The following is a 25,805-nucleotide window of genomic DNA, read 5'->3' on the forward strand; positions in this document are numbered from 1 at the left end:
GTATTTCTAATAGAGAATACTTCTTTTTGAGAGAGAGAGTGTGAGCAGGGGAAGTACAGAGAGAGGAGGGAAGACAGAGAGAATCCCAAGTAGGCTCCATGCTGTCAGCACAGAGCCTGACGTGGGGATTGAACCCAGAGACCCTGACATCTGACCTGAGCCAAAGTCAGATGCTTGACTGACTGAACCACTCAGGCACCCTACATGCTTTCTTGAACATTTTCCAATATTCAGCTTCCTTAAATATTGTTTCACACCCGTACTTTTCCCTGGAAGTTCTTCGTTCTTGGTGTGGTTTTTGCCACATGCACAGCGCTTGAGAAGGTGAACTAATACAATCTCATCACACCTTCCCTCTGCCCCTATCCTGGCCATGGGGAGTGCAGCTTAGTGTGCAATCTTCAGTGGTGGGTTTGAGTCTCAGAGTTCAGAAAAATGTTAGTTCACTTGAAATTATGTGGATTTAAATTTTGATGCCTATAACTATGCTCTATAATTAAATTTCTCTTTATTTCTTATGTCTCCCCCCTATCTTTGAGTTCCGTTCACAAGTGAAAAAAATGGTGTCTTATACAATTATGTTTAGTAGGTCACTATTTGTGTCTTATTGCATACTTTGGTTGAGAAGTGCATTACTCACAGATGCTCTAGGTTTTTACAATATCGTTGAAATCTTGCCACAGAAAACATTACAGCAAAATCACCACGTGTAGCAAAACACCGTTCCAACTGCAAAAGAGTTGAAACAGTTCCCCAGTATTATTGTAGAGGGGATTGTCCCATACTTACTTTTTAAGCCACTACTAGCAAGAGCATGGGACCGTACAGATACTCTCGTTTCTACAATTTCACAATGGAAAGTTTACATTTCTGATTTTTCAGAAATATATGCAAACCCCCCCCCCCCCCCCCCCCCACCATCCCCACTCCCACTGTTGACTGTGGTTTATGCACGGTGTTAGCACATAGTTCCAACATTTGGGCATATGGGATTTCAAATCAAATTTCCTTAGTTTTATTAAGGCTTACCAGTATCGAACTACATTGACATGCTACTCAATAAACTGAGACAGAAGACAGATGTATTATAGCAGAAGGAATGGGAGATTCTGTGTTTCTATGAAAGCCAACTTACAAAGACTTGAGCAAGGGAGGATAATAGGGAAGTAGCTGTGAAACGCAGCTCTGGTACGTCTTATTTCCTCTAACAAATGATCTGGGGGACAGGTGGAGTCCTGGCATGTGGATGTTTTATCCAGCTGCACTGTTACAATTTTGGGACGGAACACGGTCCTCTGGCCAGGCAGGGCTACCTTCATGTCCCAGATGCTCCAGTGTCCAGGGAGTCAGTCCCTTCAGTGCCCCACCATCACCTGTGGTGGCGTCTTAATCACCACCCTCCCTTGTTCCTCTGCGAACCTGGAGTTCCCACTGAACTCGAATCTGTGGTTGGCATGTAGATGTGGTGATGCTCAGCACGTCAAGTGCACCAGGGGACAGAGGCACAAAGTGAGGAGCCCCCAGCTCCGATGTTTGCACCCCCTGCCCCCGTGCAGGGAGAGACCCGCCCACCTACCACCCTTTAGGTTTGCCTATTTCTGGAGTTTCCCAGATTCTCCTCCCATGCTCATGCCCCCCACATGCAAAGCTGCTCTTGCAAACTGTGGACTGGTCCACTGCCTCCCTCACCACCCGAGGTCTCTCCTGGGCCCTCGTCTAGGCCTCTTCCTCGGACACGGCCCCTTGTTACTTCTGCAGGCATGTTTCCACTCGGCCTGCAGACCTTCCTTCTGTGGGTGCAAGGAGTCCAGTGTTGCCTCCAGGACACGGGCAGGGCGGGCCGGGTGCTGGAACGGGAGCAGGCGGGATTGCCTCGGGGACTGGTGGCCATCGGCCGCACACTTACCGTCAACTTTGTCTGTTCACTTCCAGTATTTTTATATTGCTTCCCTGCGATTTCCCTCCTTGGGCTCTTCCCGCAGATCGACACTTTCTGCGTTTACCTTCTGGAACAGATTGACATGCTGTTTTTTGGAGGTTCTGGTAGGTCATTGACATCCTACTCTTCCTGTAAAGGAGTCTGAAGTTCCGATAAGGGCTGAGTGGAGTGAGAGTCCGGACAGCTAGGTTTTCTTTGTCATGAGCACTAAACGGCTTCATGCGTGCATCTGGACAGACAGGGGACCCGTGTCTCCGCCTGTGTGGACCCTCCCTTGGCGTGGCACTTTAGATTCCCACCGAGGTGGATAAAACCTCGCCTAATCCTTACCTGGAGACTTTGTGCCGGTTGCTTAACTTTAAAGTTCATGCTTCTCTAAATGGAAATGAACATGTGGATCTCCTAGGGGTTCTGTAAAAACTAAATGAAATTGTACATGAAGCACTCGGGCGTTGCTGGTGATCAGTACTATGACCACCTCATTACACACACACACACACACGCACACACGTGCTAGCGTTGCTTGTTCATTACACTCATCTCTCTCTCTGACCCCCTTCTGTGGAAACCTTCACCCGCGAGGTTTATCGTGGCCAGCAGCTTTCAACTGTAAACAAGGAGGTCTCCCTACGTCCTCACGGGGCCTGTTCACGCAGTCTTCTATGAATGGTGCCCCCAGTTCTCTCTAAATGCTTTCCTCCTGCATGTTTAGTAAGTGGTCTGTCTTTCTCCTAGTAACAGTCATCCAGTGCTTTTGCCTGCCCCCTCGGACTTCCTCTTTGCCCCCCTCCACCCCCGGCAGACATCTTGTATTCCAGACCCGCCACCGTCTCCTCGCGTCGTTACATTTATTGACCACGAGACCGTTGGTGTTTGTGTTTCAGCCGTTTCCGGGATGACGTCGGCTGTTTACAGCGTGGCCCGGAGTGCCGCCTCCGCTGCCCTACTCCACGTGCTCTGCTTCAGCGCCGTGAAGGTAGGCGTGAGGACCCAGGGCCTCTGCCCTTCTCCTCCCATTCAGTAAACCAACTGGGGGTTCAGGCGGATCTGAGCACATCAGGAGAGGCAGGGCCCCGAGGGTGGGGCCTCGGTGGCGTTAGAAGACATCTTAAGATACCTGATTAATAGGAATCACAGAGCCACGTGGTCTCATCCCGCTCTGCACCTGCCCCTCTGGCCTGCTTACTGATCCTGGGCCTCTGCCTAGCATGGCGGTCAACGGGACCTGTTGGGTTGACCCTCCCTGCTTTCTGAAGTATCGCTCAAAAGGCAGTAAAGAGATCCAATGGCGTAAAGCTATGTGGACGGAGAACGGGAGAGGGTACGACAGCAACATGGTTTTAAAATCTAGAAAACAGGACCCGTAGACTTCTCCAGATGGAGAAAGTTGACGCTCAGGAGGGCAGCAAGGGAGGCCCACGAGGATGAAAACACAAGATGAGCATTGACCTCAGGAAAACAGAAAGTTGTGTCTGAAAACCAGAGGTAATTACTATGCATGCAGTGGCTCAGCTGTGAACAATTCTTTGTATTTGTGGCGACTGGAATGACAGTTATATGGGGAAGGGAAGTGCGTGTGAGCGAGTTTGTGTGAGTGTGACCATCAGGGCTGCCTTTTTTTTCTTTTTAATTTTTTTAATGTTTACTTATTTTTGATAGAGAGACAGAGCATGAGCGGGGGAGGGGCAGAGAGAGAGGGAGACACAGAATCCGAAGCAGGCTCCAGGCTCTGAGCTGTCAGCACAGAGCCCGACGTGGGGCTTGAACTCACGAACCGCGAGATCATGAGCTGAGCTGAAGTCGGACGCTTAACCGGCTGAGCCACCCAGGTGCCCCTGGGCTGTCTTAATCCTGTCTCCCACACTGGAAAGCCAGCAGATAAAATCTAAGATAGAAAAAGATCATGAAATAACAGGGGCGCCTGGGTGGTTCAGTCAGTTAAGTTCCCAACTTCGGCTCAGGTCATGATCTCACGGTTCGTGTGTTCAAGTGCGCTGGGCTCTGTGCCGACAACTCCGAGCTGAAGCCTGCTTCAGTTTGCGTCTCCCTCTTCCTACCCCTCCCCTGCTCATGCTCTGCCTCTATCTCTGAAAAATAAATAAAACATTAAAAAAAAAAAGAAATAACAAAATAATATGTCACCTGGAAATATGGAGAAACATGGGCGAAGAAGCACAAGCTGCCTTCAGACAGCAGGAATTTGGGCCATGAGGTGGTGTAGACAGGGAACACTCCTGCTCATTTTCAGTATTATAGAATTGTAGAGTGCCCATAAAGTCTGAAGACAGTAATACACGTAATGTTGGGGGCATCTTCGTTCAGGAAAATTTAATTAATATTACACACATTTGTTGACTTTATGGACATCCCACATTTAATGTTTCAAACAACAGGTACGTCTGATAAAATAGAAATTTAATGTGAAAGAGAAGGTAAAAATAACGCATGTTCCATAGGGTTTTTAAGATCTAGCAAATGACACTTCTTAGCCAACTCTTTCAAAAGAGTAACTTACAGTCTTATTAAATGCATCATTGTGGGCGGCAGAAAGGTCATTGTTTATTCCCACTTGTGGAAGATGGGGGGTGCGACATGATCCTCTCCCAGGGCGTTCCCATGAATTTGTCTGTGACCCTCAATGGCCTGATTTCCTCCCTCACTCCTTCCATCCCTTTCGTATAGGTAGTTTCTTTCGCATAGAAAAAGGGGAGGAGGAAGATTCCTTCTTCTAATGCACAAAGGTAACTTACGTGCTGGTGGGGACACTGTCACCACGTTTACACCATCATGTAGAACAGTCATTACAGAAGGAATCAATGTTTCTGGTGTTCTTTCTTTTGAAATACATTCTTCTATTCTGTCACGGTTTTATTCAGGAAAAGTACATGGATTATTTTCTGAGTCCTTGTACTTCTGAGGACTGTACATCTGTCTGTAAAGCTCGGGGGTCACAAGCTCTTGCGCACAGGACCCTTTGTTTATTACTTACTCTGTTGTGTTTCGGTGTCTGTTTACATATATATTTTTCACGCATTTTAATTTTTTATTGTTTTGTATTTTAATTTTTTAAGAGTATTTTTAATTTTTTTGTTCTTGGTGTTTAGTTTTCAGTTTAATTCCAGTTAGTTAACGTACAGTGCTATGTTAGTTTCACGTGTGCAATTTAGTGATTCAACATTTCCACACAACACTTGGTACTCATCACAGCAAGGGCACTCCTTAATACACACACACACACACACACACACACACACCACATCTTTATCCATTCATTGGTCAGTGGACACTTGGGCTGATTCCATAGTTTGGCCATTGTAGATAATACTACTACAAACCTAGGGGTACATGCATCCCTTTGAATTAGGGTTTTTATATTCTTTGCATAAATACCCAGTAGTGTGATTGCTGGACTGTAGGGTTGTTCTATTTTTAATTTTTCGAGGAACCCCCATCCTGTTCTCCACAGTCACTACACCAGTTTGCATCCCGACCAACCGTGTACAAGGGTTCCTTTCTCTCCACATCCTTGCCAACACCTGTTGTTTTTTGTTTCCATACATTTAAGAAATCTGATTTACTGGGATATAAATTCTATACTGTAAAATTTACCTTTTTAATATATACACTTAGGTAAGTTTTGATGGATGTATGTAGTCATGTAACTAACACCACACTCAAGTTGAGCGATGTTTGCACCAACTCCAAGGTTCCCTGGTACCCCTTCATAAGCCACCCTCTTCGTCCTACTGTAACCTTTGGCTATGACTGAATTGATTTCTGTGGTTATAACTTATAAAACACAACTTCATACGATAAAATTCATGGGTTTTAAATATATAATTATATGAGTTTTGATGACTGTATATAATCAAATATCATCAAAATATTATTTATTATGAATTCTTTAATAGTATCACAATACACACATCACAATCATGATATAGAACAATTCCACTTCCCCCGAGTGTTCTCTGTGCTCCTTTGTAGTCCTTTCTCTCCCATGCCCAGGTTTCTGCCACTGCTGATCTGCTTTCTGTCATTCCAGTCTTGCTTTTTCTCGAATCTCAAATAAATGGAATTATACAACATGTAGCTTTCTGAGAGTTTGACTTCTTTCACTTAGCAGAATGCTTTTGAGATCCTACCATGTTGTTACACATGTCAGTAGTTTTTCTTTTTTATCGCCGAGTAGTATTTCTGTGGTTATTTCCAGTTTTTGAAAATTATAGAGAAAACTTTTTTTTAAGAATAATTTTTTTAATGTTTATTTACCTTTAAGAGAGAGAGAGAAAGAGTGTGCCATATGAGCGGGGTGGGAGGCATGGGGCACAGAGAGAAAGGGAGACAGAATCTGAAGCAGGCTCTAGGCTCCTAGCTGACAGCACAGAGCCTGATGCGGGGCTTGAACCCACGAACCCTTAGATCATGATCTGAGCCAAAGTCAGATGCTTAACTGACTGAGCCTCCCAGGCACCCCAAATTACAGATAAAACTTCTATAAACATTTGTGTACAGGTATTAGTGTGGATATGTGTTTTTATTATTTTTAGTAAATACTTAGGAGTGGTATTGCTGGGTCAAGTGGTTAATCAATGTTTAACTTCGTAAGAAACTGCCAGGCTGTTGTTCAAAGTGTGCACCATTTTTGATCCCTTCAGAGTCTTTGAGATTTCCAAGTGTTCCAGATTCTTTCTAGCACTTAAAATTTGTAATAGTTTTTAAAAATAGTACTCATCCCAGTATGAACTAGTATCTGATTGTGGCTATAATTTGCATTTCTCTAATAATGACTGTTGTCAAGTATGTGCCATACTTTAGCTTGCTACTTGTGTATCTTTTCTGGTGAAAAATCTGTTAAAGTCTTTTGCCCATTTAAAAAAATTGCATTATATGTTCTTACTGAGATATAAGAGGTTTTTTTTTTTTTTTTTTTACATGCTATGAATACCAGTCCTTTATCAAATATATAGTGTACATATATTTTTTTCTAGTCCTTGGCTTGTCTTTTCATTTGATTAACAGCATTTATCAAAGAGTAGACATTTTAATTATAAGGAAATCCGATTTGTCAATTACTTATTTTATGGTTTGCACTTCTTATGTCCTGTCTAAAAAATATTTGTCTAACACAAGGTCACAAACATTTTTTTCCTCGAAGTTTTATAGTTGCAGCTTTTACATTTAGATCTCTGACCCACTTTGAGTTGATTTTTGTGTATGAGATGAGGTAAAGATTGAGATTCGCTGACACGATTGTTGAAAAGACTAACATTTCCCCCATCGAATTACCTTGGAAGCTTGGTCAAAAGACAATTACTGGCTTCTGGTTTCTGGTCCAGTATGTGAAGGGTTGGAAAGTTGTTACTTTATCCTAACACTAAGTAAATAGTTGAACAAATTTAAAAAAATCAACAACTCTTTTTGGATCCATCAGAGAAGGCAAGAAGCAAGCAAATCACTGCTTCCTAAATTGGAGAGACGGACAGGTAGATACAGGGGATCACAAGCTCCTGCAGCAGGAACCTCCATGGGAATGAGTACAAAGGTGGGAAAACCTGAACCATAATCAAGGAATTGCCGAAGGCTCAGTCTGGGCAAGTCTGAGAGTTAATATCTCCCAGGGGGTCCACTTCTCCAGGAGGCTGCACAATTTTGTGAGTTTTACCTCCAGGAGCTTGGAACAGGTTCTCACAGTGAATATTGAAGAAAAATCCCAAAATCCAACTCTTGCTTTTAGTAGGTGGAGGGGAAGAGTAAACATTCTCTTCTTAACAAGAAGAGCATTCTCTTCTTAACAAGAAGAGCATTCTCTTCTTAACAAGGCCTGACCTCATGATTTCCCCACAGCCTAAACTACTGGGATTTTTAAGAGCCTAACTGACTTAGAGGAAGGGAAATGCCAAACTCCAGTTGGCTCTAACCTTCCATGTGGGCGAAAGGAAATACCAACTCCAGTCCAGCCCCACCATTCTGTCTTACCTAAGCAGCACTCAGAAACACTTATGAAGTTCATAGTCCAGAGGCACAGGCTCACTAAAAAGCTGAGCAGTAATCATAGGACTATAAAATACTTCTCCCCCCATGCCTTAACATCACATCACTAAAGACCTGTTTACCACAGTTCCTTTTACCCAGTGTGTCATGTCTGGCTATCAAGAAAAAAAATTACAAGGCATACTAAAAGCCATAAAACACAGTTGGAATGGATAGAGCAAACATCAGAATCAGGTTTAGATATAGCAGAGATGTGGGAATTATCAGATTGGGAATGTAAAACAATTATGATTAATATGCTAAAGGATGAAGTAGACAGTATGCAAGGACAGATGGACAGTATAAGCAGAGAGATGGAAATTTTCAAGAAGAATCAAAAGGAAATGCTGGTGAAAGAAAACAACACTGTAATAGAAACAAAGAATGCTTTTAATGGACATAGCTGAGGAAAGAATCTCTGAGCTTAAGGCTATGTCACTGGAAACTTCCAGAATGAAAAAGCAAAGAGAAAAAGACTGAAGACAACAAAATATCCAAGGACTGTGGAACAACTACAAAAGATGAAACATACGTGTAATGAAAATGTCAGAAGGAGAAGAAAGAGAAAAAGGAGTAGAAAAATATACTTTGAAGCATTAATGACTGAGAATTTCTCCAAATTAGTGTCAGACACCAAGCCACAAATTCAGGAAACTCAAAAAACACCAAGCAGATGAATTCAAAACATCAACAAAAACAACAAAAACTAAACCAGTGCATATCATTCAAAATGCTGAAAACCAAAGATCAAAGAAAAAATCTTGAAGGAAACTGGAGGAAGAATTATCTTACCTTTGGAGGAGCAAAGATAAGAATTGTATGTGGTTTCTGCTCAGGAGCTGTTACAGACTGAGTTGTTTTCCCCAAATTCAACTGTTGAAATCCTAATGGGCTTTGGGGAGATAATTCAGTTTAGATGAGGTCCAGAGGGTGGGGCCCTCATGATGGGACTAGTGCCCCTGTAAGAAGAGAAATCACTGCTGTGTGAAGACACAGAGAGCAAGTGGCCATCTGCAAACCCAGAAGGGAGCCTGTATCAGCATCTGACCATGCTGGCACCATAATCCGTGGCCTCCTGACTTCAGAACTGTGAGAAATAAATTTATGGTGTTTAAGACATCGTGCTTAGTAATACACACACTGTATTTTGCTATGACAGCCTAAGCTGACTCATGACAGGAAACAACTCAAGCAAAACAAGAGTGGAGGGAAATAGTTAAGGTATTGAGAGAAAAAAAAAAAAACTCACCAAGCTATAATTCTGTACCCTGAAAAATGATCCTTCAGAAGTGATTTGTTGAAGGAGATTGGTTGCCAGTAGACCTGCCTTGCAAGACATGTTAAAAGAAGTTCTTCAGAGAAAAGAAGAATAATGTAGGACTGACACTCAGAACGACATAAAGGAGGGAAGATTATCAGGGAAGGAATAAGTGAGGGAGAAATAAATATTTCCGTTTTTTCTATTTATTGCAATCACATAATCAAGTAAATGTAAGTGTATAGTTGTTGTGAGTACTTGCATTACCCATAAAGTGGCACAGTGTTATTTGAAAGTGGACTTGACTTAATTATAAATGGATATTGCACATTCTAGGGCGACGACTAAAAGAACATTAAAAAAGAGGTATAACTGATATGTTAATAAAGGAGAGAAAATGAAATCATATGAAATCAATTAAAACTACAAAAGGCAGAAAAAGAGTGAAAGACAAAAACAGGAACAAAGACCAAGGGCAATGAATAAGGAACAGTAACAAATATAGCAAGTATTAATCCAACTATATCAATAATCACTGTACACACTAATGGTGCAAATGCACTGATTGAAAGGCAGAGATTGTCAGAGAGGATCAAAGAACGAGACCCACCTATATATCGTCCAGAAGAAATCCACTTTAAATATACAGACACATACATCTTGGAGGTAAATGGATGGAGAAATATGTACCTTGCTAAAACTAATAAAAAGAAAGCAAAAATATAGGGTGCCTGGGGGCTCAGTCCGTTGAGTGTCTGATTCTTGTTCTCAGCTCAGGTCATGATCCCAGGGTTGTGGGATCGAGCCCTGTGTCAGGCTCTGCGCTGATTGTGGAGCCTGCTTAAGATTCTCTCTCTCTCTCTCTCTCTCTCTCTCTCTCTCTCTCTCTCTCCCTCTCTCCCTCCCCCTCCCCCTCTCCCTCTCCCTCTCCCTCTCATTTTCTGTCTCCCCCTTCCTCTGCCCTTCTCCCCTGCTCTTGCTCTCCCTCTAAAAAAAATACAGAAAGAAAAAAGAAGAGAATGGCTGTATTGATTTCATACTGCAGAGCAATAGAGTGGACTTCAGAGCAAGAGAAGTTTTCAGAGATAAAGAGGAGCATTACATAATATTCAAAGGATCAGCTCTCCAAGAAGACATAACAATCCTGAGCGTGTATGTACCTAACAGCAGAATATCAAAATATTTGAAGGGGAAACTGATAAAATTATAAGGAGAAAAAGATGAATCCACTATTGTAATAGGAGACTTGAATACCTCTCTATCATAAATGGACAGATCCAGAAGGCAGAAAATCAGTAAGGGCGTAGATGAACTCTACAGAATCATTAATCAACGGAATATATTGACATGTGTAGACTTCTTCATCCAACAATAGCAGAATACACATTCTTCTCAAACTCACAGGAAATATTCACTAAGGCAGACCACATCTTAGGCCATAAAACACTTATTAACACATTTAAGAATAGAAAGCATACTGTGTCTGCTTTCAGACCACAATGGAATTAAAAATTCCAAAATATATGGAGATTAAACAACACACTTCTTTTTTTTAATGTTTATTCATTTTTGAAAGAGACAGAGGACAAGCAGGGGTGGAATGGAGAGAGAGGGGGACACAGAATCCGAAGCAGGCTTCAGGCTCTGAGCTGTCAGCACAGAGCCTGATGCAGGGCTCAAACTCATGAACCGTGAGATCGTGACCTGAACCAAAGTCAGATGCTCAACCGACTGAGCCACTCAGATGCTCCTAAACAACACACTTCTAAGTAGCACATGGATCAAAGGAGAAATCTCAAGAAGAATTTAAATAATGTTTTGAATGAAATGAAAATGAAAATGCAACTTATCAAATTGAGTAGGATTCAGCAAAAGCAATGCTTAGGGTCAAATGTAGCATGAAATGTATATATTAGAAAAGAAAAAAAGATCTAAAATCAATAATCTAAACTTCCACCTTAGGAAACTAGAAGAAGAAGAGCAAATTAATTCTGAAGTAAACAAAAGAAAATAAATACTAAAAGTTAGAACAAAAAAATCAATGGCATTGAAAAATGGAAATTGATAGAGAAAATATATAAAACAAAGAGCTGGTTTTTAAAAAAAAAGATTGATAAAATTAATAAGCCTGTACCCTGGCCAATTAAAAAAAAAAGGGAGGAGATGCAAATTACTAATTATAGAAATAAATGAGGGGATATCCACTATAGATTCCATGGACACTAAAAGGATGATAAAGTAGTATTGTGAATAACTCAGTCTAGATAACGTAGATGAAATGGGCCAGTTCCTAGAAAGATGTAATCCACCAAAGACTCATCCAAGGAAAATGATTATCTGATTAGGATTGCATTTATTAAAGAAATTGAATCAATAATTAACAAACTTTTGAAACAAAAAGCACCAGGCTCAAAGAGGGTCACTGTTGAATTCTACCAAACATTTAGTGAAGAAATTATACCAATTCTCCACCATCTGTTTTAGAAGGTAGAGGCAAAAGGAATTCTTCTTAATACATTCTATGAGATCAGAATTATTCTAACACTTAAACCAAAGACATTACATGAAAAGAAGAGTACAGATTAATGTCATGAACAGATGCAAAAAATCCTCAACAGAGTATTACCCAGTCATATCCAACAATGTATAAAAAAAATTATATACCATGACCAAATGGAATTTATCTGAGGTATGCAAGGCTTGTTCAATATTCAAAAATCAAATAATGTAATCAATCACATCAACAGGCTAAAGAAGAAAAATCACATGATCATATCAACAGATGCAGAAAAAATCATTTGAAAACATCCAGCAACCATTCATGATAAAAACTCCCAGAAAACTAGAATTAGTAGAGAATTTCCTTAACTTGATCTAAGAACTTCTACAAAATACGTATGGCTCACATTGTAATGGTGAGAAACTAGTTTTCCCACTAATATCAGGAAGAAGGCAAGGATGTCCTCTCTTACTATTCCTTCTCAATCTATATTGGACGCCCTGCCTAATGCAATAAGATAAGAAAAGGAAATAAAGGTGTACTGCTTGGTAAGGAAGAAATAAAACTGTGTCTTCAGAGATGTCATGATTTTCTATGTGGAAAATTAAAAAATTGATGACAAAAAACTCCCTAGAACTAATAAGTGGTTTAGCAATATTGGAGGATACAAGGTTAATATGTAAAAGTTATTCACTTTCCTATATATCAGCAATGAACAAGTGGAATTTGAAACTAAAAGCACATAACAAGAAGATATTACTACACAGCTATCAGAATGGTCCAAATCCAGAACACTAACAACACCAAATGCTGGTAAGGATGTGCAGCAACAAGAACTCTGATTCATTCTAGCAGGGTTGGAAAATTGTGTAGCCATTTTAGAAAACAGTTTGGCAGTTTCTTTCAAAGTAAACATGTTTGTATTATATGTGTGTTTGACACTATCATTAAGTGGTATTGTATAATTGAAGTTTCTGATTGTTCATTGATAATATATACACTTATTGTTGTATATTTAGGGTAGTATCTTGGAACCTTGTTAAATACTTATTCTAGTAGCTTTTTTGTAGCTTATTTTTTTAAATTTAATTTTATTTTTTTAAATTTACATCCAAGTTAGTTAGCACATAGTGCAGTGATTTTAGGAGTAGAATCCAGTGTTTCATCCCCTATGTATACCACCCAGTGCTCATCCCAGCAAGTGTTCTCCTTAATGTCCCTTGCCCATTTAGCCCGTCCCCTACCCACAAAACCCACAACAACCCTCAGTTTGTTCTCTGTATTTAAGCGTCTCTTCTGTTATTTTCCTCTCCCTGTTTTTATATTTTTGCTTCCCTTCCTTTATGTTTATCTGTTTTGTAGGTGTGAGGTGGTGTGTCATTGTGGTCTTGATTTGTATTTCCCTGGTGATGAGTACGCTGAGCATTTGTTCGTGTGCCTATTAGCCATCTAGATGTCTTCTCTGGAAAAGTGTCTGTTCATGTCCTGTGCCCATTTCTTCGCTGGATTGTTTTTTTGGGTGTTGAGTTTGGTAAGTTCTTGATAGATTTTGGATACTAACCCTTTATCTGATATGTCATTTGCACATATATTCTCTCATTCCATCGGTTGCCTTTTAGTTTTGCTGATTGATTCCTTTGCTGTGTAGAAGCTTTTTATCTTGATGATCATTTTTGCTTTTATTTCTCTTGCCTCTAGTTCATTTTTGCTTTTATTTCCCTTGCCTCCAGAGACGTGTTGAGTAAGAAGTTGCTGTGGCCGAAGCAAGCAGGTTTTTGCTTGCTTTCTCCTCTAGGATTTTGATGGCTTTCTGTCTTATCTTTAGATCTTTCATCCATTTTGAGTTTATTTTTGTGTAGGGTGTAGTAAAGTGTTCCAGGTTCATTCTTCTGCATGTCTCTGTCCAGTTTCCCCTAACACCATTTGCTGCTGTCTTTATTCCATTGCTGTGTCAAAGATTAGTTGGCCACATAGTTTGTGGATCCATTTCTGGGTTCTCTATTCTGTTCCATTGATCTATGTGTCTGTTTTTGTGTCAGTACCATAATGTCTTGATGATTACAGCTTTGTAATACAGCTTGAAGTTCAGAATTGTCGTTCCTCCAGCTTTGGTTTTCTTTTTCAGGATTGCTTTGTCTATTCAGGGTCTTTTCTGGCTCCATACAAATATTAGGATTGTTTGTTCTAGCTCTATGAAGAATGCTGGTGTTATTTTAATAGGGATTGCATTGAATATGTAGATTGCTTTGGGTAGTATGGACGTTTAAAAATATTTGTTCTTCCAATCCATGAACATGGAATGTATTTCTATTTGTTTGTGTCTTCTTCAGTTTCTTTCATAAGCTTCCTATAGTTTTCAGTGTATAGCTTTTGCACCTCTTTGGTTAGGTTTATTCCTAGGTATTTTATGGGTTTTGGTGCTGTTGTAAATAGGATCGATTCTTTGGCTTCTCTTTCTGCTGTTTCATTATTGGTGTATAGAAATGCAACCGATTTCTGTGCATTGATTTTATATCCTGCAACTTTGCTGAATTTGTGGAGCAGTTCTAGCAGTTTTTTGGTGGAATCTTTTGGGTTTTTCCATACAGAGTATCATGTCGTCTGCGAAGAGTGAAAGTTTGACCTCCTCCTTTCCAATTAGGATGACTTTTATTTCTTTGTGTTGTCTGAGTATTGAGGCTAGGACTTCCAATACTATGTTGAAAAACAGTGCCGAGAGTTGACAACCCTGTTGTGTACCTGACCTTAGAGGAAAAGCTCTCAGTTTTTCCCCATTAAGGATGATATTAGTGGTGGGTCTTTCGTAGATGGCTTTTATGATCTTGAGGTATTATCCTTCTATCCATACTTTCTTGAGGGTTCTTATCAAGAAAGGATGCTGTATTTTGTCAAATGCTTTTTCTGTGTCTATTGAGAGGGTTGTGTGGTTCTTATTCTTTCTTTTATTAATGTGATCGATTTCACTTTGATTGATTTGCAGATATTGAACCAGCCCTGCATCCCAGGAATAAATCCCACTTGATCTTGGTGAATAATTCTTTTAATGTATTGTTGGATCTGGCTGGCTAGTATCTTGTTAAGAATTTTTCCATCCATGTTGATCAGGGAAATTGGTCTGTAGTTCTCCTTTTTAGTGAGGTCTTTGATTTTGGACTCAAGGTAATGCTGGCCTCATAGAATGAGTTTGGAAGTTTTCCTTCCATTTCTTTTCTTCTTTTTCTTTTCTTTTTTTTTTTTTTTTCTTTTTGGAACAGCTTCAAAAGAGTAGGTATTAATTCTTCTTTAAATGTTTGGTAGAATTACCCTGGAAAGCCATCTGGTCCTGGACTCTTGTTTTTTGGGAGATTTTTTGATTACTGATTTGATTTCTTTACTGGTTATGGGTCTGTTCAAGTTTTCTATTTCTTTCTGTTTCAGTTTTGGTAGTTTATATGTCTCTAGGGATTTGTCCGTTTCTTCCAGGTTGCCCAATTTATTGACATATAATTGCTCATAATATTGTGTTATTATTGTTTGTATTTCTTCAGTGTTGGTTGTGATCTCTCCTCTTTCATTCTTGATTTTATTTATTTGGGTCCTTTCCTATTTATTTTTGATCAAACTGGCTAGGGGCCTGTCAGTTTCGTTAATTCTTTCAAAGAATCAGCTACTGATTTCATTGATCTCTTCTACTATTTTTTGTTTGTTTATTGGTTTTGTTTTGTTTTATTTCAATAGCATTGATTTCTGTTCTAATCTTCATTATTTGCAATCTTCTGCTGGTTTTGGGTTTTCTTTTCTGTTCTTTTTCCAGCTCATTAAGGTGTAAGGTTAGATTGTGTATCTGAGAACTTTTTTGCTTCTTTAGGAAGGCCTGAATTGCTATATATTTCCCTCTTATGACCACTTGCAGCTGCATCCCAGAGGTTTTGGGCTGTCATGTTATCACTTTCATCGGCCTCCATGTACTTTTTAATTTCCTCTTTAAGTTTTTGGTTAGCCCATTCATTCTTTTTTCTTTAATGTTTATTTATTTTTGAGAGACAGCGACAGAGACAGAGACAGAGAGAGAGAGAGAGAGAGAGAGAGGGAGAGAGAGAGACAGAGCATGAGTGAGGGAGGGGCAGGGAGAGAGGGAGACACAGGATCTGAAGCAGGCTCCAGGCTCTGAGCTGTCAGCACAGAGCCTGATGTGGAGCTCGAACCCATGAACTGTGAGATCATGACCTGAGCTGAAGTTGGACATTTAGCCAACTGAGCCACCCAGGCACCCCAACCCATTCATTTTTTAGTAGGATGTTCTTTAATCTCCAAGTATTCGTTTTCTTTCCAATTTTTATCTTGTGGTTGATTTTGAGTTTCATAGCATTGTGGTCTGAAAATATGCACAGTATGATCTAGATCTTTTTGGACTTGTTGAGGGCCAATTTGTGTCCCAGTATGTGATCTATTCTGGAGAATGTTCCATTTGCACTTGAGAACATGTATTCTGCTGCTTTAGGATGAAATGTTCTGAATATATCTGTTCATCCAGTCCAGTGTGTCATTTAAGGTTATTGTTTCCTTGTTGATCTTCTGCTTAGATGATCTGTCCATGCTGTAAGTAGGGTGTTGAAGTCCCCTAATATGGTATTACTATCAATGAGGTTCTCTGTGATAAATCGGTATCTATATTTGGGTTTCTCCACGTTGGAGGCATAAATGTTTACAATTGTTAGTTCTTTGTGGTGGATAGACTCCTTAATGCCCTTTAATGGTATAATGCCCTTTATTTCTTGTTACAGTCTTTATTTTAAAATCTAGATTGTCTGATATAACGGCTACTCCAGCTTTCTTTTGGTGACCATTACCATGATAGTTGGTTCTCCATCCCCTTACTTTCAATCTGAAGGTGTCTTTAGGTCTAAAGTGTGTCTCTTGTAAACAGCATATAGATGGATCTTGTTTTCTTATCCATTCTGATACCCTATGTCTTTTGAGTGGAGCGTTTAGTCCATTGACATTTAGAGCGAGTACTGAAAGTTAGGAATTTAGTGCCATTGTGTTGCCTGTAGATTTGGATTTTCTGGTGGTGTTCTCTAGTCCTTTCTAGTCTTTGTTGCTTTTGCTATTGTTTTGTTTTGTTTTGTCTTTTGTCCCCTCAGAGAGTCCCCCTTAAAATTTCTTGCAGGGCTGGTTTAGTGGTCACTAACTCCTTTAGTTTTTGTTAGTCTGGGAAACTCTTTATCTCACTTTCTGTTTTGAATGACAGCCTTGCTGGATAAAGAATTCCTGGCTGTGTATTTTTCCAATTCAGCACGTTGAGTATATCCCACCACTCCTTTCTGGCCTGCCAAGTTTCTGTGGATAGGTCTGCTGCGAGCCTGATCTGTCTTCCCTTATAGGCTAAGGACTTTTTTCCCCCCCTTTATGCTTTCATAATTCTTTCCTTGTCTGTGTATTCTGTGAATTTGACTATGATATGCCTTGTTGATGCTTGGTTTTTATTGACTCTAATGGGAGTTCTCTGTGCTTCTTGGATTTTTATGTCTGTGTCTTTCCCCAAGTTAGGAAACTTTCCCACTATGATTTGCTCACATAAACCTTCTACCCCCTTTTCTCCCTCTTTATCTTCTGGGACTCCTGATTCTGATGTTACTCCTTTTTAGAGTCACCATTTTCTCTAATTCTTATATCATGCTCTTTTGCCTTCATTTCCCTCTTTTTTCCTGCTTCATAATTCTCCATAATTTTGTCTTATATTGCTTATATTGCTCTGCTTCACCCATCCTTGCTGCAGTGGGATCCATTCGAGATTGCATCTCAGTTATAGCATTTTTTACTTCATCCTGACTAGATTTTACTTCTTTTATCTCCACAGAAAGGGATTCTATGCTTTTTTTCAACCCCAGTTAGTATTCTTTTTTTTTTTAATTTTTTTTAATGTTTATTTATTTTTGAGACAGAGAGAGACAGAGCATGAATGGGGGAGGGGCAGAGAGAGAGGGAGACACAGAATTGGAAGCAGGCTCCAGGCTCTGAGCCATCAGCCCAGAGCCTGATGCGGGGCTCGAACTCACGAACCGTGAGATCGTGACCTGAGCTGAAGTCGGACGCTCAACCAACTGAGCCACCCAGGCGCCCCAACCCCAGTTAGTATTCTTATTATCATGATTTTAAATTCTAGTTCAGACATCTTGCTTATATCTGTGTTGATTAAGCCCCTGGCTGTCATTTCTTCCTGTTCTTTCTTTTGGGGTGAATTGCTTCATTTTGTCATTTTGGATGACGAAAAAGAATAAAATTAAATATTGAAAACAATACAAAAAATCAAATAAAAGAAGCTAGATCCTAGGTATGTTTTGGTCTGGTTGTTGAAAGAAGCTTGACAGAAAAGAGAAAAAAGGGAAAGAAAATAAAGGGAAAAAAATAAGAAAACATTTAAAATTTTTTTTAAAAAGTATACAATAAAATAGAATAAAATTAAATGACGAAAGTAAAATAGAATTTAAAAATTACAATAAAATAAAAAATATATAGTAAAAAAAATTAAAAAGAATTTTTTAAATAATGTAAAGAAAAATATTTTTTTTCTTTCTGTATCTAAGAATAAGAAAAGAAAAAGAAAAGAAAAAAAAAGAATAGATGGACCTGTGAACAGAATGAAATCCGAAAAAAATTACATCCAGTTTCCTCTAGAGGTCTAACCTTGAAGCACTTTATAGTCCTGCACTAAGCAGGGGGAGAGACTTGTGGTGGTCCTCTAGGGCCTGAGCTTGGTTGGCACAATTGGACAGGGCTTGGTGTAACAGCTCCATTCTCCACTAGGTGGTGCTTCTTAGCTTAATGGGGTGGATCAGTGTGGTGCGCGCGCAGGAGAGGTGAAATGGCATCACCCAGATTCCCAGTCTCTGGCACTAGAACTCTGCACTCTCACCGACCAACAATCAAGAACCCCTCCTTTGTCTCTGGTTTCTGTCCACTCCTCACTTCTATATTGTCCGGGTCTAAGCCATCAGCCTGTTAGGCGATACCTGCCTCCTGAATTATGTCTCATATGGGGCTGTGTTTCTAAACCCCTCGCTTCTGAGATCCCCTCGGCTTGGACCCGCTCCTACCCTCTGGGGGAGTGTCTTGCCAGGCATTTGCCAGGTGCCGGCTTGGCCCCCGAACGTTCCCGCTGTTGCGCTGTTGCAGAGGTTCAGAGATTGTAGCTGGGTGCACACTTGCCCCAGAAAAGTTCCTGCAATCACACAGTGGCAGAAGTTTAGAAATTATGGCAAAACACAGCACACAGTCAGCACCAGGTTTCACTGCACCCTGGTGTCTTTGTTCCAATCCCAGCAATTGTGTCTGTTTTTCGGGGTCTGCTGGGACCTTTGCCTGTGGGGAGGCTGTTAGGCCTCTATCAAATGCCCGTCTAGCAGAAGAACCACTTCTCCCTCTGTGCCCCACAGAGCCCTCTGACCTTGCTGCCTGCCACTGAGGATTTGCCCTTCCCACCAGAGCACCTCCAGATATCAAGCTGTGGAATTTCCAACTGTGCTCTCCCCTATTTATAGAGTCCTAATGGTATTGAAACCCTCTCCTTTCTTCTTTCTCCCTTTCTTGTTCAGTCACTTGTGGGTGTTTCCACTCTCCCTTTTTCTCCAGCTACTTTTGGGGAAAGTGATTTTCCTTCACTCTCCCCTCTTTCTCTTTCTCTGTCTTCTCTCCCCCCAAAACAGCTCCCTCTGTGGCTTCTCTCTTCCCCAGTTCACCTCTCTGTGCTATGTACCTGCCAAGTTCTGTGACTCAAGTTATGCAGATCAATCCTCAGATTAATTTTCTAGGTGTGCAAAATGGTTTGGTGCTGATCTAGCTTCATTTCAGGGATAAGAGAAGCTGAGAACTTCCATGCTGCTCCACCATCTTGGCCCCTCCCTTTTTGTGGCTTCTTTGAGATTTTATATATAGATGGCCATGTTGTCCGTGAATAAAGACAGTTTTATTTCTTTCTCCAATCCATATACCTCTGATTTCTTTTTCTTGCTTTATTGCCCTGGCAAAAATCTCAGGAGGAATGTGATTAGAACTGCTGAAATCAGATATTCTTGCCTTGTTCCCAATCTTAGGGGAAAAACATTTAGTTTTTCTTTCAGTATTAAGTGTAATGTTAGCTGTGGAATTCCTTTTTATCAGACTGAGTAATTTCCTTTAGATTCCTAGTTTGCTGGGAGTTTTTATCATTAATAGATATTAAATTTGCCATATGCTTTTCCTGCATCTACTGAGGAGATCATATTAATTTTTCTTTTAATCTGTTGATAAGATGAATTGTACTGACTTTTGAATGTTGAATTGATCTTGCATTTGAAAAATGAACACCAGTTGGTCATGATATATTATACATTATATACATTGCTCAATTTTATGTACTAATATTTTGTTGAGAAATATTGTATCTATGATCACGAAGTTTCTAGTTTTTGAGCATTCTTTTCTAGTGATGCTTTGTCTTGTTATATTATAGGGTAACGACCTCATAAAGTGAGTTGGAATGTATTTTCTTTCTTTTATATTAAAAGAGTTTGTATAGAATTGGTATTATTCATTTAAGAAGTGTTTGGTAGAACTCTTAGGTGAAGCCATGTGGGCCTGGAGTTTTCTTCATGGGAGGATTTTAAACTAAAATTCAATAAATATAGAGTTATTCAAATTATCTATTATTGAAATAGTTGTGTTCTTCAAAGAATTTGTCCATTTTCTCTACATTTTCTAATTATACACATTAATTTATTCATAGTATTCTTTATTGTCTTTTTAATGCTTATAGTGTTTATAGTGATGTCTCCCCTTTTATTCTTTTAAAAAAATTTTTTTAATGTTCATTTATTTTTTGAGACAGAGAGAGACAGAGCCTGAATAGGGGAGGGTCAGAGAGAGAGGGAGACACAGAATCTGAAACAAGCTCCAGGCTGTGAGCTGTCAGCACAGAGCCCAATGTGGGGCTCGAACTCACAGACCATGAGATCATGACCTGAGCCACCCAGGCGCCCCTCTTTTATTCTTTTTTTAAAAAATGTTTATTTACTTATTTTGAGAGAGAAAGAGAAAGAAAGAGAAAGAGGAAGAGGAAGAGGAAGAATGCTAGCTGGGGAGGGGCAGAGAGAGGGAGCTGGAGAATCCCAACCAGACTCCATACGGTCAGTGCAGAGCCCAGTGTGGGGCTCAATCCCGTGAACCATTAGATCGTGACCTGGGCCAAAATCAAGAGTTGGATGCTTAACCAACTGAGCCACCCAGATGCCCCCATCATAGTTATTTCGTAGTTGAGATTTTTATAAATTCTCTGATGTTTTCTCATTGTCAAGAGTATGAGCCATATTATTGTGGATTTATGCCTCTGAAGTGGAGGTATCACTCTTTCCTATTTCATTTTGAGAACATGAATGAGACCAACTTGAATGTTTCCTGAATTCTTATAGAATTCTTTCTTATTTTCCAAAGTTTTGGAGAAAAGCAATAGACTGAGTAGACTTGATTATCTTGGGTTAGGTTTTCTGGATGTCATGCCTAGTCTCACTTTTCATACTGAAGACTTACAAATGGGAAAAGTTTCCCTCTCTTCCTTTTTGATTAATGACATTGATTTTATTTATGTGACCTGTTTTTTCCTTTAGTGTTTCATTGATTTTTTGTTTGTCTTCCATTTTGCTCATTCTTTTGTTATGGATTTCCTCTCTATATTTTCCCTTTGTTATCTGGTTCAGTTTCTAGAGTTTGTCATGGCTAAAGCAACAACAACAACAAAGAGCTTACTTTGACCTAGAAACTACTAATTATTTTACATGCTTTCTATAATCTATACAGCATCCCTGTGAGCCCAGTACTATTGACATCCTGATTTTACTGAAGCTTATAACATGGTGTTCATTATTCCTTCTTCATAATTGCTTATTTACTTTTAATCTGTTCGTATACTTTTTAATCTTTTTTGGATCAGATCCTCTCTAAACAATGCCTTTCTTTCTTCCTTTCTTTCTTTGAAGTAAATACATTTCAGAAAGCATCCTTAAGTGGTTCCTTTAGAGAAATATCTCACTTTAAATGTGTTTTTTTCTTTGCCTTATATTTTATCTTTTCTTCACAGTGTTTTCTTTGACAACCTACTATATTGTCTCTATTCAACCCACAGACTTGTTTTGTTTGTGGCCTCTATCATGTTTAAGATTTGTTTAGAACCAACATTTAAAATTAGGTCCCTTGATATAAAAGTATGATTCTCCTACTTTTCTTAACTAATTTGAAGCTCTGGCAATACTGGACCCACATTCCCACATGGTAACAACCTGCTGAAACCGAACAGGGAGTCACAACCACCCCAGACTCACAGATCTCATCACGCCCTGCTGTCATCTCTTACACCTGACCCCCCTATTGTATTTATTCACCTGTCTGCTCAGGTGGGCATTAGATTTTGTGATCTCTGTCTTTATAACCAGGTAGGAATTGAGCTGATTTCTGTCAGAAAATTTTAAGGCTCCCTGAGCAATATTTCCAGAGGTAACTCAGGTCGAAAATACAGAAAGAGAAGAAAACAAAATGAAATGTCTTCTAGTAACATAGTACCAGTTCAGGTATGATTTGCCCTGGTAAACTGTCCTGCTGATGGAGTTTTGGGTAGTTACATCAGGAGGTTTCATCACAAGCAGTAGACACCCAGGGCAGTGCTTATCTCCACTTCACACTCTTTAACGTCCTCATCAGTGAACTGGCCAAATAAAACCTGCTGCTTCCAAGATGGGGGCGGAGGTGGTGGTGGTCTGCAAATACTGCCCGTCCACCAATGTGCAAGTCCAAGTGTCAGGTAGCCTCTCAGCCCCATGGCTGACCTCAACTCAATCTCTCCCATCTCTGATTTAGGTGATGTCAGAGAGGGATTATCAAGATCTTTTCCTGTTTACTTCCCTCAATACCCTACTGACTCTATTTCTCTCAAGAGAAGAGTGGGAGGTGGGGTCATGTGTCAACCATCAAACCTTTTTTCCAGTGTAATTGCCTCTATAAGGGGGGATTTGGCATAATTCCTTAGAGCCTGTGGCTTATGCACAGGTACCTTCTCTGGTTCCTAGTGTGGATTTATGCTTTCCCCCTCCTTTTTTTCTTATTTGAGAGAGAGAGAGAGAGAGAGAGAGAGAGAGAGAGAGAGCGCGCATGAGTGATGGAGAAGGGAAGAGGGAGAGAGAATTTTCAGCAGGCTCCATACTCAGTGCAGAGCCCAACATGGGGCTCAGTCCTACCACCCCGGGATCATGAGCTGAACAGAAATCAAGAGTTGGATGCTCAACCGACTGAGCCACTCAGGTGCCCCTTTTCCCTTTTTGAATATTTTATTAGACATCATGGGAGGGGGAAGCTAGTCCTCTGTTTTTAATGCCATTTTGACCAGGACCCCACACTTTTATACCCTTCTTTGAAGCCCTGATTAGCAAAACACACCTGATGTACATATAATTTTGTTTGTTTGATGGAAATGGAAAATGCAAGTTTTCTCTAACTGGTGCAGGAGCTGGAAAGTTCACAGCCTGCTAGTCAACATGTATTTATTTCTTTAGAAATCACTCTGCCAGGTACTATAGAGATAGGAAAGAAGTTAGTTCAAAGATGGTGATAAGATCAAAGTTAGTTCAAAGGTGGATGATCAGAAAAGAGAAAGTTGGTCAGCACAGCCTTCAAACGTTTTGTCTTTGGCCTTAAGAACTTCGCCATATGCAGTTGAGCACATGAACCATTTTCATCAGAGTTAGGAATGAATGACCATGGCAGATGGGCAAGGTGGTAAGGAGATTAACCTACTAATGGTAAATGAGAGAGAAGACTGGATATCTTGGCAGTAATCATAGTTATTGAAAACGTTGAACATAAGGCTGAAAATGCATGTTTTTGATACATTGGGCATGTTGTGCATCCTAAGAATAGTGGTTTCATGAAGGGAACTTACAGAAAAAAAAGTCATCCACCCCAAGATTTGAGTGCCATAGATGAGCTTATGGCCCCAGTGGTGATGGAAAAAAAGGCATTAAAACACTCCACCAGTTGACTTCCCAAATAACCTTATGAGCGGTCAGATCAAAATCATAAGTTCCTGAGTCTTCATCAGCTGAGTTATGCTAGCGATCTCTCTGTTAAACCACAGCAGCTTGCTCTAAATCTTTGACTTATGGCAAACCTTTGTCTTATGCCTCATGCTTTTGAGCACGGACGCCTCATTTGATACTGAAAAATAACTCATTGACAATAGAATTGTGGTTGAATCTATGGAAGACAGAATATTCTTCCAACATCAGGATGCTTTCTGCAAAGGAGCAGCTCATGGGACTTCTTAGATTAATTTCTAAAGGACAAGTTGTATGCTCTGAAAAACCCATTTCATTTGACAAGTGCTGAAGGCTCATTATTACCAGTTCAAATATTATCAAAAGTAATTTATACTCCTGGGATTGTTAAATGACTTTTCCTTGCAAAATTCTTAGAGGGTTTCAGAAACCGTTGAAGAATGTGGCATTCACAAAGATGGGATTTTTTTTTTTTTTTTTTTTTTTTTTTTATCTAGTTGTGATCCATTTGTTATCATTCCTTCACCTCCTCAAGTCTGACTCCTTCATATCAGACATTACTAACCAATCACAGCGTTGTTCTTACTGAGGTCAGTAGAGCCACGGGCTGCCCAGACAGGGCTCAAGGCAGTCAGTGCCAAGTGATCAAAACTGGCGCAAGGGACAAAATCCATTTACAATCCTGGGCAGAGACTGTTGTTTATTTCCGTTTCCCTTTCTGTTTATGGCATGCTATAAGCATAAATAACCGTTGGATGAGAGTAAATAATTGCATTTCGAAAGCACGCTGCTAACTGTGTAAGGGGAATGAACACTTCAAAGGCTCTGGGATTTACTTAGGTGTTGAAACGGGCTTTTTACCATTTGGAACCGGGGCTACTTTGGAAAGGTTTATTTCATTTTAGAGGTATTGACTTCCCTTGCTCAGCGCAGAACAAGCATCTCTTGTGATAAATTGCGCCTATTGTTATAGAATCTTAACAGTCCGTCTATACAGTATTTTGAAAACAGCTTGTGGTAAAAACAGAGCAATTTGCTTTTCTCCCTTCTTGCTTGTAAGTCCTGAGTTTTCTAATGGTCACAGATCAACTCTCCACTTGAAAATGCATCACCTGTTAAGTGCTGTGAATTGAAAGGAGGTGGTTAGCAAATTTGCAAGGGAGTCGTTAGGAAAAAAGAAAAGTTCACCCGTCTTCAGCCCAACACGCTTACCCAGAGCTGTGATTCCACTTCTTGTTTAACGATGCTTTTGTTTATGCCTTTTATGCTTACTCTTTGCATTGCTGGGATTGATTTTTTTTTTTTTTCCTTTTATCTCTGTGATAGATTGATGAGCCCTTGTGAACAATTTCAACATGTCACTTGCCTTGCCAGGGATATATTTCTTTATGTGGATCCTGATATATACTTATGTCCTTGATTTTATATTATTTTATTTTGATAGCAGATTGAGGGACTTTGAGTTAATTTTGCTTTCTGGAATATGAATTAGGGGACAAATTTGATTCCTCCTTCAATTCCATATTCTCTTTGAATCAGCCAACCTGGTGGCAAGTAACATATAAATGGACTCTTCATTGACTTACATATTTGAGAGTGATAGACAGAAACAACCAGAATATTTGCTCCCTGGAGAAATGGCACAGTAGTTAATTAGCTGGGTTTTCTGTATGTCTGGGTAAACCATGATTTCTGTTTTTTATTATCCTTTACAAAGAGATTCTAGTTTATTGATGGCACGGGGATCCAGAGATTCAGAGGTTGAGGCACATTATTATAATTTAATGTTTCCTAGCACCATTAACAACTGCTTGTGGGAGAGGTTTTCCCATAGTTTTCTAGGGTTGCAACTAAAACAATGACGTTTCCCCTGCATTCAGGATTGAAAATCTCATTGTAGATGTAAAACAAACTCATAGTTCTAAAATAGTTTTAGTTTTGAAATGGGCCTCAGATGTCCCCTAGTCCAACCCCTTCCTTTTATTATTTAATATGAGGAAATGTGGATCCTTAGAGAGA

At 39.9% G+C, this 25,805-nt stretch overlaps 1 protein-coding gene and 1 long non-coding RNA gene across 6 annotated transcripts in view; one reads left to right on the plus strand and one right to left on the minus strand.

Annotated features, from left to right (window-relative positions):
- PCNX2 (pecanex 2) overlaps positions 1-25,805 on the plus strand; it is a 302,926-nt gene that overhangs the window by 98,066 nt on the left and 179,055 nt on the right. For all 4 annotated transcript variants that reach the window (XM_040464986.1, XM_040464985.1, XM_040464988.1 and 1 more), the window contains exons 14-15: positions 1,933-2,043; positions 2,824-2,915. In XM_040464986.1, the coding sequence (XP_040320920.1) occupies positions 1,933-2,043; positions 2,824-2,915 (203 nt within the window). The remainder of the gene's footprint in view (positions 1-1,932; positions 2,044-2,823; positions 2,916-25,805) is intronic.
- Positions 988-9,923, minus strand: LOC121023238 (uncharacterized). 2 transcript variants are annotated; one of them, XR_005787314.1, is made up of 4 exons: positions 8,765-9,923; positions 2,270-2,359; positions 1,907-2,006; positions 988-1,790 (listed from the first exon to the last, which is right to left on the minus strand). It is a non-coding gene; the product is annotated as an uncharacterized LOC121023238 (long non-coding RNA). The 2 variants fall into 2 exon arrangements; XR_005787313.1 differs by having other exon boundaries at positions 988-2,006; positions 8,765-9,917.

Source organism: Herpailurus yagouaroundi, unplaced genomic scaffold (assembly GCF_014898765.1).
Source record: "Herpailurus yagouaroundi ecotype Mexico unplaced genomic scaffold, PumYag 530, whole genome shotgun sequence".
NCBI lineage: Eukaryota > Metazoa > Chordata > Mammalia > Carnivora > Felidae > Herpailurus > Herpailurus yagouaroundi.